Source organism: Rattus norvegicus, chromosome 7 (assembly GCF_036323735.1).
Source record: "Rattus norvegicus strain BN/NHsdMcwi chromosome 7, GRCr8, whole genome shotgun sequence".
Lineage (NCBI taxonomy): Eukaryota > Metazoa > Chordata > Mammalia > Rodentia > Muridae > Rattus > Rattus norvegicus.
The window spans coordinates 65498822-65512426 of NC_086025.1; the positions used below are offsets into that span (position 1 = coordinate 65498822).

Genomic DNA, 13605 nt, shown 5'->3' on the forward strand with positions numbered 1-13605 from the left:
GAACCTTTCAGCCATACAATGTGGGTGTCAGGAATTGAATTCCATTTCTCCAGAAGAGAGATCATCCATCAAGCAGGAACTGCTCTTGATGGATGATGTGTTTCTGCAAATGGGTATTTAGGTTTTATTTTATTTCAAGATGTCTCACTACATAGCAGGTTTTCCATGATCTTATAATCTCTCGCCCTACTGTCATCCTCATCATTACACAAGTTACACTGAAGTATTCCCACAGCATCTCTGCATGTTGTAGCCCCTGAGGATGCTGGTCAGGAGCGTGGACACATCTCAGTCCTCTCTGGAGCATCCCAGGGGAAGGGGCAGCATCCAGGCCAGATGTACAGACCTGACTTGGTAGAGGCTCAAAAGCATCCATGATGAGCCTGAACAGTGTGTACAGAGCAGGAAGTGCCCTGTAAAGTGGTCCAAGGCTGCAGGCTACATCCTTGGTGGAGGCCCCTGTGGAGTAAATATTCAAAGCTAACAGCACCCACCCACACTCTTCCTGGCTCTGGCGGGCCACATGGTATCTGGAAGGTACTTTTCATCTTAATCAGCAAAGGGTGTCAGTTGGACTCGCTAAGTTCCCAGTTTCCATCCCATGCTGTTGCTTGCTACTCTGTGGGCTGTGCAGCGAGCTCGCCTCCAAGGCTGGCCCCACATTTCCGTGGGCTGCTCTCTAGCCTCAGCAGCCGCCCTCTTGTGACTCTTTGCTGCGAACAATTCCTGCATCCACCCCTATGGTGATAGTCACAGCTCCCAGGAAAGCAATAAAATGAAAACTCAAGAAGCTTGTAATTTGTCAATCTGATTTATATCAGTAAATTCACACTGCACAAAACATCCACAATAAACTCTGATCCAGTAGATATCGATGTAAACTGCCCAAGTAGAAAAGACAAATTGTCCTATAAATATCCATCCCTCATCAAATCTTCATAGCTACCTGTGTCCCTTTAAGGCCACACAGATCTGGGTTGCCCTCCTCCTCCTCCAGAGTCAGTTTTCCTACTCTCCTTTGTCTAAAACTCTATGCCCACATCACTTTCTCACTGCCCAATCACAGGGCTAGCCTGATCTCCTGCCAGCCTTCACCTGCATAAAGACAACAGCCCACACCTCTTGTATCCACCCAGGTTCTTCAATGTGAGAAGCCAAAGTCAACTCAGAGGGACACAGAAGGACTCTGGCTGCCAAAAGCAATCACTCATCCATGCATGAGGACTGGGCTGTACACACCCTGATCACGTGACTCCAACCCTACACCGTCAGCCATTAGCACCCAATAATCTCTCATTTCTGGTTCCCAGTTAAGACTGAGTAGAGTCTGCAGGTGGGCAAGTCTAGAAGCAGGCTCGACAGTGGGCCTGTTTCTGACCTTTGCAGCACTGACTCTAGGCTGCACCTCTCTGCTTTTCCATGAAGAAGAGGTGTGGGCTGAGTGAGCTTCTCTGCCTTTTGGGATAGAGTACTTCCCACTGGTCAGATTTGAACTCCTGACCCCAGTAGATGGCTCAGTTCCCATCTACCTCAACAGAGCTGCAGTGTTGGACACTCACAGAGTTAACCATGCAATGGGACTGGCCCACCCTTCCCAGGACAGGGAAGAGGAGAAGTTGGGCACTGTCATTTGTCATGTGCATGAATCTCAGGAGGGATGGATGGAGTGAGGGAACCTCCATGAATCGGGGAAGTGTCTCTGTGGCTTTCTCTTAAGCCCTGTGGCTCCTACAACAGAGTCCCTTCTATTTTTCTATTCTATCTGACTTTATCTAGACAGTCCAGGGCCAGATAAAGATCCTGCTGTGTTCCAAAAGACCTTGATCCAACAAGAGTGCCCCATACAGACAGGGTTATATAGAAACAACTGTAGGAGAGAGGATTGGGAAGTGACCATAGAACAATGGCTGTAGAGAACTCACTGTTGAAGGGATACAAGATCCAAGAGCAGCAATTTCTGCACATACTTTGCTCAAGAAAAGCCAACCCTACATTTTGCCAGATGCGATTCAGAGCTCGGATTCAGCGGCCCTGTTGAATGGTAACAGCCACATGAAGAATATTCTAGCTTCTCAGGAGGTGGATGAGGGACAGGAGTGGCAGCAGGAGGACAAGGAAGAGCAGCAGTACACCCTAGAGGATCAGGCACAGCTGAAGAGAAAGAGCAGCCAAAATGCAGAGTGGAGCCAGGGGTAGCTACCTGCATGGAGGGAGAGTGGCCCAGCTCCAGACTCACAGGTCACTCCACACTGATAACCAAGGCCCAGGCCTTAAGGCAGAGCTGTAATCTATCCTGTATCGTGTCACTTCCTAATAGAAACAGGGTTCCAGAGAGCCAAAGGGCAGTCTGATTCCTTAGTGGTTAGGACAGAAAGTAGTGGAAGTGCCAGGCAAGAGAAATGTGGCATCATTCATGAAGGAAGGCACAAGGTTTCTCTTGAGCTGGAATCAGAGATTCAGTCAGGCATTCCCCAGAGGCAGGAACCAGATGAAAAGCTCTACACACTACTCTAGAGGTTCAAAGCATTTCTTGCTGGAAAATGAAGCAAGAAATCCTGGCTCAGGTGAGATGGGGGGCAGATATGGAGATCCCAACCTGGTAAATCTATGCTCATGTCTGCTGGAATCCAGCAGCCAGCAGAAGGACCACTTGAGAGGGTAAAGTCATTTCTCTCCGCACATCAGCTCTGCATGTTATGGTGTGTCTGGGCCCCCTTTGAGGGCAGCCTTCCATGTTTGTGGCTGGCCTTCCTACCTTCCCTGGAGCTGTTGTATTAGGAGGGCACCAGCTTTCCATGTTCCCTCCTTTATGTTGTCGTTAGTTCAAGTGCAGGTCACCAATAGTTTCTCATTATGTTCACAATGTCCTGGTTTGTGGCTCCAGAGTGCAAGATGTAGAGACACCATGTGAGCCTCGGACTGGAACACGGGCCTTCATAATAAAGCAAACATGTACTCTCACATGAGTCCATAGAGCAAAGATTATAAGATAATAGATTCATTTTACTGAACAGTCAGTGACATTTTCTTTGGCAATAACATAAGGAGGACATAGGGCATTTTATTTCTGCAATTCAAATACAGGTCAAAGACCAGGGAAGTGAGGTATTAATAATTATTAGGATTGCACAGGAATGCACATCAGAAGGCTGGAGTCCCTGAAGCTTACACCATCCTGTGGGAGCCGATGCCCGTCTCATTTTGACTCAGAGTCTGTCCCTCTGCTTGTCTTCTACAAACCATGTGGCTGTACCTGCTGGCACTGGTGGGCCTGTGGAACCTCCTGCGCTTGTTCAGGGAGAGGAAGGTGGTAAGCCATCTCCAAGACAAATATGTCTTCATCACGGGCTGTGACTCAGGCTTTGGGAACCTGCTGGCCAGACAGCTGGACAGGAGAGGCATGAGGGTGCTGGCTGCATGTCTGACTGAGAAGGGAGCCGAGCAGCTGAGGAGCAAGACATCGGACAGGCTGGAGACAGTGATCCTTGATGTCACCAAGACAGAGAGTATTGTGGCAGCCACTCAGTGGGTGAAGGAGCGAGTTGGGAACACAGGTACCATTGAGATTCCTGTCTGTGTTGTTGGTTTTCTGTGTGTGTGTGTAGGGAAGGGCTGTGTAGTCCTGAAAAGATCCTGATGGGTGTCTGGGTGGAGTTGGAGTAACTGCAGACTGTGCCCGTCTCCAGCATGTCATTTTGTCCTCTTATTTCTACACTGGATTCTCCAAGCTCTGCATTCCTGGTCTGCTGGTGCCTCGGGAAGATGTCATGAGCAACTCTTCCCTGTCCTCTTTGTCTTCCTATGCAGAAAGACTGGGCTGTTGGCTGCTGAGTCCTAGGTTAGAGACAGTGAGGAGGAAGGAGAGCCCTGGGGTCCTGGAGTCTACCCTCTGTGTGAAGGTCATGTGCCTGATTGCATCTGCTTTCTCAGTCCTGGAACATGTTCTTATGTATGACCTGTGCACCTTTACAGGGACAGTCACCACCATTGCCCTTCAAAGCCCAATGTCAAGGAATGTCTTAGGACAGTAAAAGCTAGGCATTTCTCTCTCTCTCTCCCTCCCTCTCTCTCTCTCTCTCTCTCTCTCTCTCTCTCTCTCTCTCTCTCTCACACACACACACACACACACACACACACACACACACACACAGCCATCCCTTTCTCCCTGTCTCTCCCTCTCTTGCATTTGTTTTATTATTTAAAAATAAATGTATGTAAATATAAAATAAAACCAGTTATCCTTCTAAACTCTAGACTGTCAAACTTCAATTAACATACCATTTAGTATACAGTGAATAAAACTAGTAATCCCTTGTCCTGTGTGTTTAATGTGCCTTTTTTCCACTTTGAAAAGGTAAGCAATTTTACCACTTAAAGTACTTTTATTACAGCAATAGTATTCAATGAATTAAAATTAACTTGACCCTCAACCAAGCCCCACCAATGTTAGCATGCTTTGGCATAGGGTTTTGTTTGGTCTCTTTGTGTTCTTTTGGCCTGTGCTTTTGAGGCAGGGTCTTGATCTGGAGCTGATCACCATCTGATGAACTAGTTCCTCAGCTCCTTCCTGTTGCCATCGCTGGCCCGGGCCAACATGCTCAGCGTGTTTTTGATACTCATATTCACAAGAACTGTATTGTGACCTTCTAGTCAAGCCTCGGTCTTCACGCATGTGTATTTCATGATCCTAGAATTAAAATATCCATTCTGCATATTTTCATGACATTTTCTCATGCAAACATTTAGATCATGTTTTCTTTTTTCCCCAATTCCTCTGTCCCAGTCACCCAAGTTCATATTCGTTCTGTCTCTCTTTGTCTGAAAAAATAAAACCCCCCAAGGAAAAACTGCTCACATAAACAAACAAATAAAAAAGGGAAGGAAAGAAACAAACCAACAACAGCAAACAAGGAAGCCACCACAAAACAAGGTGAAAAAAATTGCAGCTCTCTTTACTCCCCAAATTTCTCAGAGTTTATTTTGTGGAGATATAACAAATCTTGGGTGTAAGGTTCTGTGTGTGCCCTTTTAATAAGTAAATGACAGTTTGCTTCTTACCCAGCTAGTTCTCAAATAACTGAGACAGAACTTAGTTATTTATTTAACATGCTTAAAGGGAAGAATTACTGAGCAATATTACTCTATTTCAATCCTCTAAACTAATCTGCCAATTCAGGGAGATGATTGTGGTTTTAGGATTTCTCTGTCCAGGTGTTTTCTTGTGGTGTCTCCTAGACTCTCTGTAGGACGCTAATCCACATTTCCTCTTCCCCAGCTCCCTTCCCTGGGTGGGAGAAGTCCAGCAATGATCATCCCATATGACATTTCTATTCTCAGGTTCATGGAACACGTTAGTAGTGTCATTATGGGCTCCATCTCAGAGAGCAGACTTTAAATCCAATGAACAGTGTTTAGTTACCCCACGACATTGGTGCCTATATTGCACCGTATATCTTTTTTTTTTTAAAGATTTATTTATTTATTTTATATGATGACACTGTCGCTGTCTTCAGACACACCAGAAGAGGGCATCAGATCTCATTACAGATGGTTGTGAGCCACCATGTGGTTGCTGGGATTTGAACTCAGGACCTCTGGATGAGCAGTCAGTGCTCTTAACCGCTGAGCCATTTCTCCAGCCCCTGCACCGTATATCTTAAAGGCAGGTCACTGTGGTAGATCGCAGGGCTTGTGGTTGGGTAATAGTAATGACTGCTTTTCCCTCTGGGAGTGTACAAAGTATCTGCTCGCTCCTGAAGGCTAATCAGTAACAGTGAAGGTTTTAGTTGGGCACTGGCTGCCTTCTCTCAGTTTGATGATTTCAGACAGTATGCCCTTCAAGTATTGTCTTAGTTAGGATTTGACTGATGTGAACAGACACCTCTTAGAAGAACAACATTCACTCAGGACTGGTTTACAGGTTCAGACGTTCATTCCTTTGTCAAGGTGCCAGCTGCATCCAGGCAGGCATGATGTAGGAGGACGTGAGAGTTCCACATGCTGTTGAAATGGAAAACAAAAGAAGACTGACTTCTAGGGAGCTAGCATAAGGGTCTTAAACCCTATATACACAGTGACACACTTTCTCCTAAAAGTTCACACCTAGGGCAGCAAGGCCGTACTTCCCAGTCCTGCCACTTACGGGTAAAACATATTCAAAGCAGCATATTAACTCCCTGGCCTCCATAGGCTTGTTCAAACACATGAGTCTATCGTGCCCATATCTAAACATAACATAATGTAAAATACTTTTAATCCAACTTCGACAGTCCCCATAGTCTATAACGGTCTCCATACTGTTAAAAGTCTCTTGTGAGATTCAGGCTGTCTCTTAAGTGTAGTCCTCCAAGCTGTACAGGAAAACAGTTGGGCACCTGCAAACTCTGCTCTCCACCTCTGATATCAAAGCCACCGTCAGATCTCCAATCCTTCATGTTGGTGACTGCAACAGACTTCTTTCTCAGGGCTGGTTACACTCGATGTTAGGAGCGTTCCTCAGCAGATATCCTATGCCTCTGGCATCTCGAACGTCTTGGGGTCCCCAAGGCAACTTCAACATTATAGCATTTTATTCCAATGTGTTTGATCAGCACATGATCATCTTGGTTCCTGTGAAGGGCTTGGGCTGCATCTCAAGGTTTGTTCTCTGTAGAATTCTAGGCCCTAGTTGAAAGCCCATGACTTCCATTTCCCTTCAAACAATCATATGAAGCAAAAGAGTACAATTTCCTGCAAGGGTGGCATAAACATGTAAAACACAATCACACCTTCATGGTTTCCAGATTAACAAAAGTTCACCATGTTTCCACCATCTGTTCTTAAACATAGTAAGTAGGAAGGGACTGCTGGCTGATTCCCAGGTACAGAGCTGAGCTGAGAAGACTGAAAGCATGGAGGTTTCCATGCTGTGAGCCAGCAGGCTCTGGCCTGAGTTCCCAGTCCTGTTGATACCAAGCTCTTAGCATGGAATCCTACTCTCCAGTGAACATGTGTCACAGTGGTCTTACCTTGTCAAATGTGCATTTCATCCATAATTAAAACTGTGTTGTGTGACTCTCTCTTTCCATTGTCCCCAGGACTCTGGGGCCTGGTCAACAATGCTGGCATCTCCGGCCACCTGGGTCCCAATGAGTGGATGAACAAACAGAACATTGCAAGTGTGCTGGATGTGAACCTGTTGGGCATGATCGAGGTGACTCTGAGCACGGTGCCCTTAGTGAGGAAGGCGAGGGGCCGTGTGGTCAACGTTGCCAGCATCGCAGGCCGACTGTCTTTTTGTGGTGGTGGTTACTGCATCTCCAAGTATGGTGTAGAGGCCTTCTCAGACTCCCTCAGGTACTGGATAGGGAAGGGGTCTGTGAGGGGGTCTTTGGAAGGGTTTTTATTTAATCACATTCTTTAAGTCCCCATCAGGGCGATGAAACTCAGGCTTTGATCTCTGTCCCCTTCCCCTCACTGAATCACTCACTGAGCAGCACATATCCAAGTCTTTAGAAGAGGGCGTGACTGAGACATAAGTTGAGTTCGTTATTTCCTGTTACAGAGTCGGGCAGGCACTGGTGGACTTTACTGGGCTAGGACTGGAACTGTGATTCTTTTGGGTGAAGAATCCAGACCCATGACTCTTATATGCTAAGGATGTTTGTGAATTGGGGTGAATATCTCTTTCAATTTCATAGATAGCTATCAGGCCCCTGTAGGATCCATAATAAATACATTCTGGCATAACTTATGTGATTCTATCATGACTCAAAGACTATGGGAAATGAGAGCGTGAGAGAGGAGACCGTGAAGAACTGTGACCTACCTGTCGGAATGTCATGGGAAGTCAGCAGTCGTCAGGATTTCCAAAGGATTCCGCAACAGAATTAGACTGCATCGGAGTTAGGAGGAGATCCTCGAACCTGGAAACTGGATGTATAGGTGGATTCTCCTTGGATAATGACAGGACAGATATGGAAGGAGGGTGGTCACTAGGTGGGAATGAGACTTATGGAAACTTGGAGAGCACACGATGCCATTTATTTTGTGCTGTTGGGAATGCAACAGTTTTCTCTTTGTTAAGGTTATATTGCTGTGAACAGTCACCATGACCAAGGCAACTCTTATACTGACAACATTCAATTGGGGCTGGCTCACAGGTTCAGAGATTCAGTCCATTATCTTCGAGGTGGGAGCATGGCAGTGTCCAGACAGACATGGTACAGAAAACATGGGAGTTCTCATCTTCATCTGAAGGCTGCTAGCAGAGTATTGGCTGCCAGGCAGCTAGGATGAGGGTTTCCCACTCCATACTCACAGTGACACACCTACTCCAGTAGGGCCACACCTTCTAATAATGCCACTCTCTGGGCCAGCATATACAAACCTTTTCAAGAGTTGGAACCAGGGAAAGGATTTGGGCCAGGGAAGTGGGAGGTTCTCAGTGTGAGGGAGTTGGATGCAGGAGGTTGCAATATGGAGCCAACTGCAGGAAGAAGATTAAGTGTGTGTGTGTGTGTGTGTGTGTGTGTGTGTGTGTGTGTGTGTGTGTGTGTGTTTGTTGTCCTGAGAGTTTCCTCGGACAGATATGGGGTAGATGGAGATACAAGTGAGGTGAGGTGGCTTGGACAGGGACTAGAGTCTTTTGCCTCTGCACTACATGGAGAAAGGCCTTAGGTGGGGCCATAGAACAAAATGTTCAGTGCTAGAGCAGTGAGCTACACACACCAAACGCTTAGTGTGGCATCCAACAGCACAGAGGCGATGCCCTAATCACGAGAGTCTTCCCCATTTCCTGCACATCCCAGATCCAGTGGGTGTGGCCTTTCCTCATCACAGGCTCCTGTTGTCATGCTACTGTATTCTTGTTAAAGTGTTTTCACTGAAAGACCTCTGAATTCTGTCTGTCTTGCAGGAGAGAGCTCTCCTATTTTGGGGTCAAGGTGGCTATTGTAGAGCCTGGCTTCTTCAGGACTGATGTGACCAATGGTGTCACATTATCATCAAACTTCCAGATGCTGTGGGACCAGACCAGCTCAGAAGTCAGGGAAGTCTATGGCGAGAACTACCTGGCATCTTGTAAGTGAGCTTAGGACCAAAGTCAAGTCCAGCCCTGAACCCTTAACCTCTGCTCACTTAGCAGTTCCAATGTCATAGTGTTTTAGCCTCAGAGAACACACATTGAGACCCATTTCCTGGAGGTGGTGGTCAATTTGTATATGGGGTCAGGAAAGGTATTATTGGCTTTCAGAACATGCTGCTCTATCCTTGTGATCCTCTTATGACCATAGGTCTGTAAGTGAAGTCAGGGATGGGAGGAGGTATAAGACCAGCACTTTCGTGAGATGAGATGTAGGTGACTGTGCATAATTCTTCCTTGGAAACTGTTTACAGTCCTTAGGAGGAACTGGGACAGAATCGGCTTGGGTTTCTGAGGCATGGATTCTCCCACATAGAGAATAGAAATTCTCCTCTATGCTAGTTTGAGACAAGAGTGGTGGGAGCTGTGTGACACCTGAAACATTCCTCATTCTGAATAGATCTGAAAATGCTAAATGGATTGGACCAGAGGTGCAACAAAGATCTGTCTCTGGTGACTGACTGCATGGAGCACGCCCTGACTTCCTGTCACCCTCGCACCCGGTACTCAGCTGGTTGGGATGCCAAGTTCTTCTACCTCCCCATGAGCTATCTGCCCACCTTTCTTGTGGATGCCCTTTTCTACTGGACTTCTCCAAAGCCTGAGAAAGCTCTCTGAAGTCTTTACCTATGTACATAACTGAGGAGATGTTGGTACAGTGTTAGGGAGGGGATCCTGAGGAGGAGGTCGGAGTGCTGAGGAGGGAGGGAGGTCATTCCTCTGGGGTTTAGTCCACACTCTTCATTTTGCTAATTTTCCTGTGCTACTACTCAAGGCTGATGATGACCCAAGAAATAGCCAAAGAATTCTGCGAAGAAGTTCAAATACAAAAGTGCTGGCAGTTGCCTAGGCTCTGAGCACCATGACCTACCATGGCGATCCACACAAATGAGGAGTTTGAGACCAGCTTGTACCAAACACTGCCCTGAGTCCCCCTGTGCAGGAAGTGCACATGCCCTGGCTAGTTTGTACCCTATGCAGCATAGAAGTGTCCCTGCTCTGAAGTCACCTGTGACCCTGGTGTCAGGTTTGAGAAGAATCACTAATAATTCTAACACTCATGCTTGAAGGCCAGGTCGACAGCCCTGGGTGGGAGAGTCGGTTACTTGTGGTGAGAATATAGTAGAGGATAGAGACATTAATTTTTTTTAAATTTACTTTGAAGTCATGGCTCTTCTTTTCTTTTTTGGAGTCTTTTCCTTTTTAGAGCATAGCATGAGGTGACCTCTTGTTCCCTGTGATTTAAACAATGGCATTGCTGGTTGGTGAGGTTTAGATTGCAGGGGTAAGGGGAATGTCCTGAGAAGGGTGTGCATAGGCCAGCAGGAATTTCCTTGCCCGTCTCAGCCCTTCTAGCCACTGAGGTGGGAATAACTGCTGTCCATTCAAAACTTAACAACAACCCCTAAGGCATAAGAGCATGCATGCAAGTCCATGAACAGAACTTACCTGTTGGCTTCAGCTCCACCACTCCCTCCCTGTGAACTCACTAAGTGGCCACATCTTTCCTGCAGACTCACCAAAGTGATCATCCCTTTCTTACAGACTCACTAAGTGACCATCCCTTCCTGCAGACCCATGAAATGACCATCCCTCTGTAGAGACCCCCTAGGCGACCAACCCTTCCCTCAGACTCACTAAGTGAATTTTGCTTGCTGAACCTCACTAAGTGACCATTCCTTTCTGCACACTCAGAGGTAAGCATCCCTTCCTGCAGACACACTAAGTGATCATCCCTTTCTGCAGACTCATTAATTGACCATACCTATCCTGCAGAATCAGGAAGTTACCATCCCTCCTTGCAGATCCAGTAAATTCTCTTCAATTCCCTGTAGATTTACTAAGTGACCACCCATTTCCTGCCCTCACTAAGTGACAATACCTTCCCTGCAGACCCACTAATACACGCTTCCTTCATATCCTACTCAGGAAGTGACCATGTCAACTGAGCCCTTCTGACTGACTGTCCGACTGTCCTTGTCAATTGCCACTCTCATGTCCCCTCCCTCTCTCACTGCCACACTCCTCCATCAGCATGTAGAGAGTGTCTTTTTCAACTTTGGTCTTTCCTTTTGTGGACAACATTTCTGCAAAAGAGCAAGGGTCTGGAACTTGCCCTGGCCTCTGACCCCTGGATGTGTGTGCTGCTAGGTCAATGAATCTCAAGGGTAGGCTGATTAGTGAAAGCCTCTGTGGAAGAGACAGAGAACCCTGGGCTCAGGACAGACTCACCCCTGGGACAGACTTCCATAGAAGCCTGACTATTCTTCTCTCAGTAAAATATGTGCACCGAGTAGCCACAGGAGTAACTTGAATAGACAATAATTTTTAGTTTAATGAATATAGATTTTCCTCTACTCTATCATGTGCTCCGTCATTCATTTTACCTATGTTATTTTGAAAGGTTTGTTTCAGGACCTCTGTGCGTATGTGGCCTCTCGTATGCAGCCTGTATGTGAGCACCCTCAGAGGTGAGATGAGGAATGGGGGCCACCAGGTACAAGAACCTTTCAGCCATACAATGTGGGTGTCAGGAATTGAATTCCATTTCTCCAGAAGAGAGATCATCCATCAAGCAGGAACTGCTCTTGATGGATGATGTGTTTCTGCAAATGGGTATTTAGGTTTTATTTTATTTCAAGATGTCTCACTACATAGCAGGTTTTCCATGATCTTATAATCTCTCGCCCTACTGTCATCCTCATCATTACACAAGTTACACTGAAGTATTCCCACAGCATCTCTGCATGTTGTAGCCCCTGAGGATGCTGGTCAGGAGCGTGGACACATCTCAGTCCTCTCTGGAGCATCCCAGGGGAAGGGGCAGCATCCAGGCCAGATGTACAGACCTGACTTGGTAGAGGCTCAAAAGCATCCATGATGAGCCTGAACAGTGTGTACAGAGCAGGAAGTGCCCTGTAAAGTGGTCCAAGGCTGCAGGCTACATCCTTGGTGGAGGCCCCTGTGGAGTAAATATTCAAAGCTAACAGCACCCACCCACACTCTTCCTGGCTCTGGCGGGCCACATGGTATCTGGAAGGTACTTTTCATCTTAATCAGCAAAGGGTGTCAGTTGGACTCGCTAAGTTCCCAGTTTCCATCCCATGCTGTTGCTTGCTACTCTGTGGGCTGTGCAGCGAGCTCGCCTCCAAGGCTGGCCCCACATTTCAGTGGGCTGCTCTCTAGCCTCAGCAGCCGCCCTCTTGTGACTCTTTGCTGCGAACTCTGTTCACAATTCCTGCATCCACCCCTATGGTGATAGTCACAGCTCCCAGGAAAGCAATAAAATGAAAACTCAAGAAGTTTGTAATTTGTCAATCAGATTTATATCAGTAAATTCACACTGCACAAAACATCCACAATAAACTCTGATCCAGTAGATATCGATGTAAACTGCCCAAGTAGAAAAGACAAATTGTCCTATAAATATCCATCCCTCATCAAATCTTCATAGCTACCTGTGTCCCTTTAAGGCCACACAGATCTGGGTTGCCCTCCTCCTCCTCCAGAGTCAGTTTTCCTATTCTTTGTCTAAACTCTATGCCCACATCACTTTCTCACTGCCCAATCACAGGGCTAGCCTGATCTCCTGCCAGCCTTCACCTGCATAAAGACAACAGCCCACACCTCTCGTATCCACCCAGGTTCTTCAATGTGAGAAGCCAAAGTCAACTCAGAGGGACACAGAAGGACTCTGGCTGCCAAAAGCAGTCACTCATCCATGCATGAGGACTGGGCTGTACACACCCTGATCACGTGACTCCAACCCTACACCATCAGCCATTAGCACCCAATAATCTCTCATTTCTGGTTCCCAGTTAAGACTGAGTAGAGTCTGCAGGTGGGCAAGTCTAGAAGCAGGCTCGACAGTGGGCCTGTTTCTGACCTTTGTAGCACTGACTCTAGGCTGCACCTCTCTGCTTTTCCATGAAGAAGAGGTGTGGGCTGAGTGAGCTTCTCTGCCTTTTGGGATAGAGTACTTCCCACTGGTCAGATTTGAACTCCTGACCCCAGTAGATGGCTCAGTTCCCATCTACCTCAACAGAGCTGCAGTGTTGGACACTCACAGAGTTAACCATGCAATGGGACTGGCCCACCCTTCCCAGGACAGGGAAGAGGAGAAGTTGGGCACTGTCATTTGTCATGTGCATGAATCTCAGGAGGGATGGATGGAGTGAGGGAACCTCCATGAATCGGGGAAGTGTCTCTGTGGCTCTCTCTTAAGCCCTGTGGCTCCTACAACAGAGTCCCTTCTATTTTTCTATTCTATCTGACTTTATCTAGACAGTCCAGGGCCAGATAAAGATCCTGCTGTGTTCCAGAAGACCTTGATCCAACAAGAGTGCCCCATACAGACAGGGTTATATAGAAACAACTGTAGGAGAGAGGATTGGGAAGTGACCATAGAACAATGGCTGTAGAGAACTCACTGTTGAAGGGATACAAGATCCAAGAGCAGCAATTTCTGCACATACTTTGCTCAA

At 46.9% G+C, this 13605-nt stretch overlaps 1 protein-coding gene across 2 annotated transcripts; it reads left to right on the forward strand.

Annotated features, from left to right (window-relative positions):
• Positions 1–941: 941 nt before the first annotated feature.
• Rdh16 (retinol dehydrogenase 16) lies at positions 942–11483 on the forward strand. Of its 2 annotated transcripts, NM_199208.2 has the most exons (4): positions 3143–3554; positions 7077–7335; positions 8897–9060; positions 9522–11483. In NM_199208.2, exons 1-4 carry the CDS (start codon positions 3242–3244, stop codon positions 9737–9739), a joined length of 954 nt encoding a protein of 317 aa, NP_954678.1. In that variant the 5' UTR covers positions 3143–3241; the 3' UTR covers positions 9740–11483. The 2 variants fall into 2 exon arrangements, with proteins under 2 accessions (XP_063119217.1, NP_954678.1); XM_063263147.1 differs by lacking the exons at positions 7077–7335; positions 8897–9060; positions 9522–11483 and adding an exon at positions 3808–4150 and having other exon boundaries at positions 942–3554.
• Positions 11484–13605: the final 2122 nt, after the last annotated feature.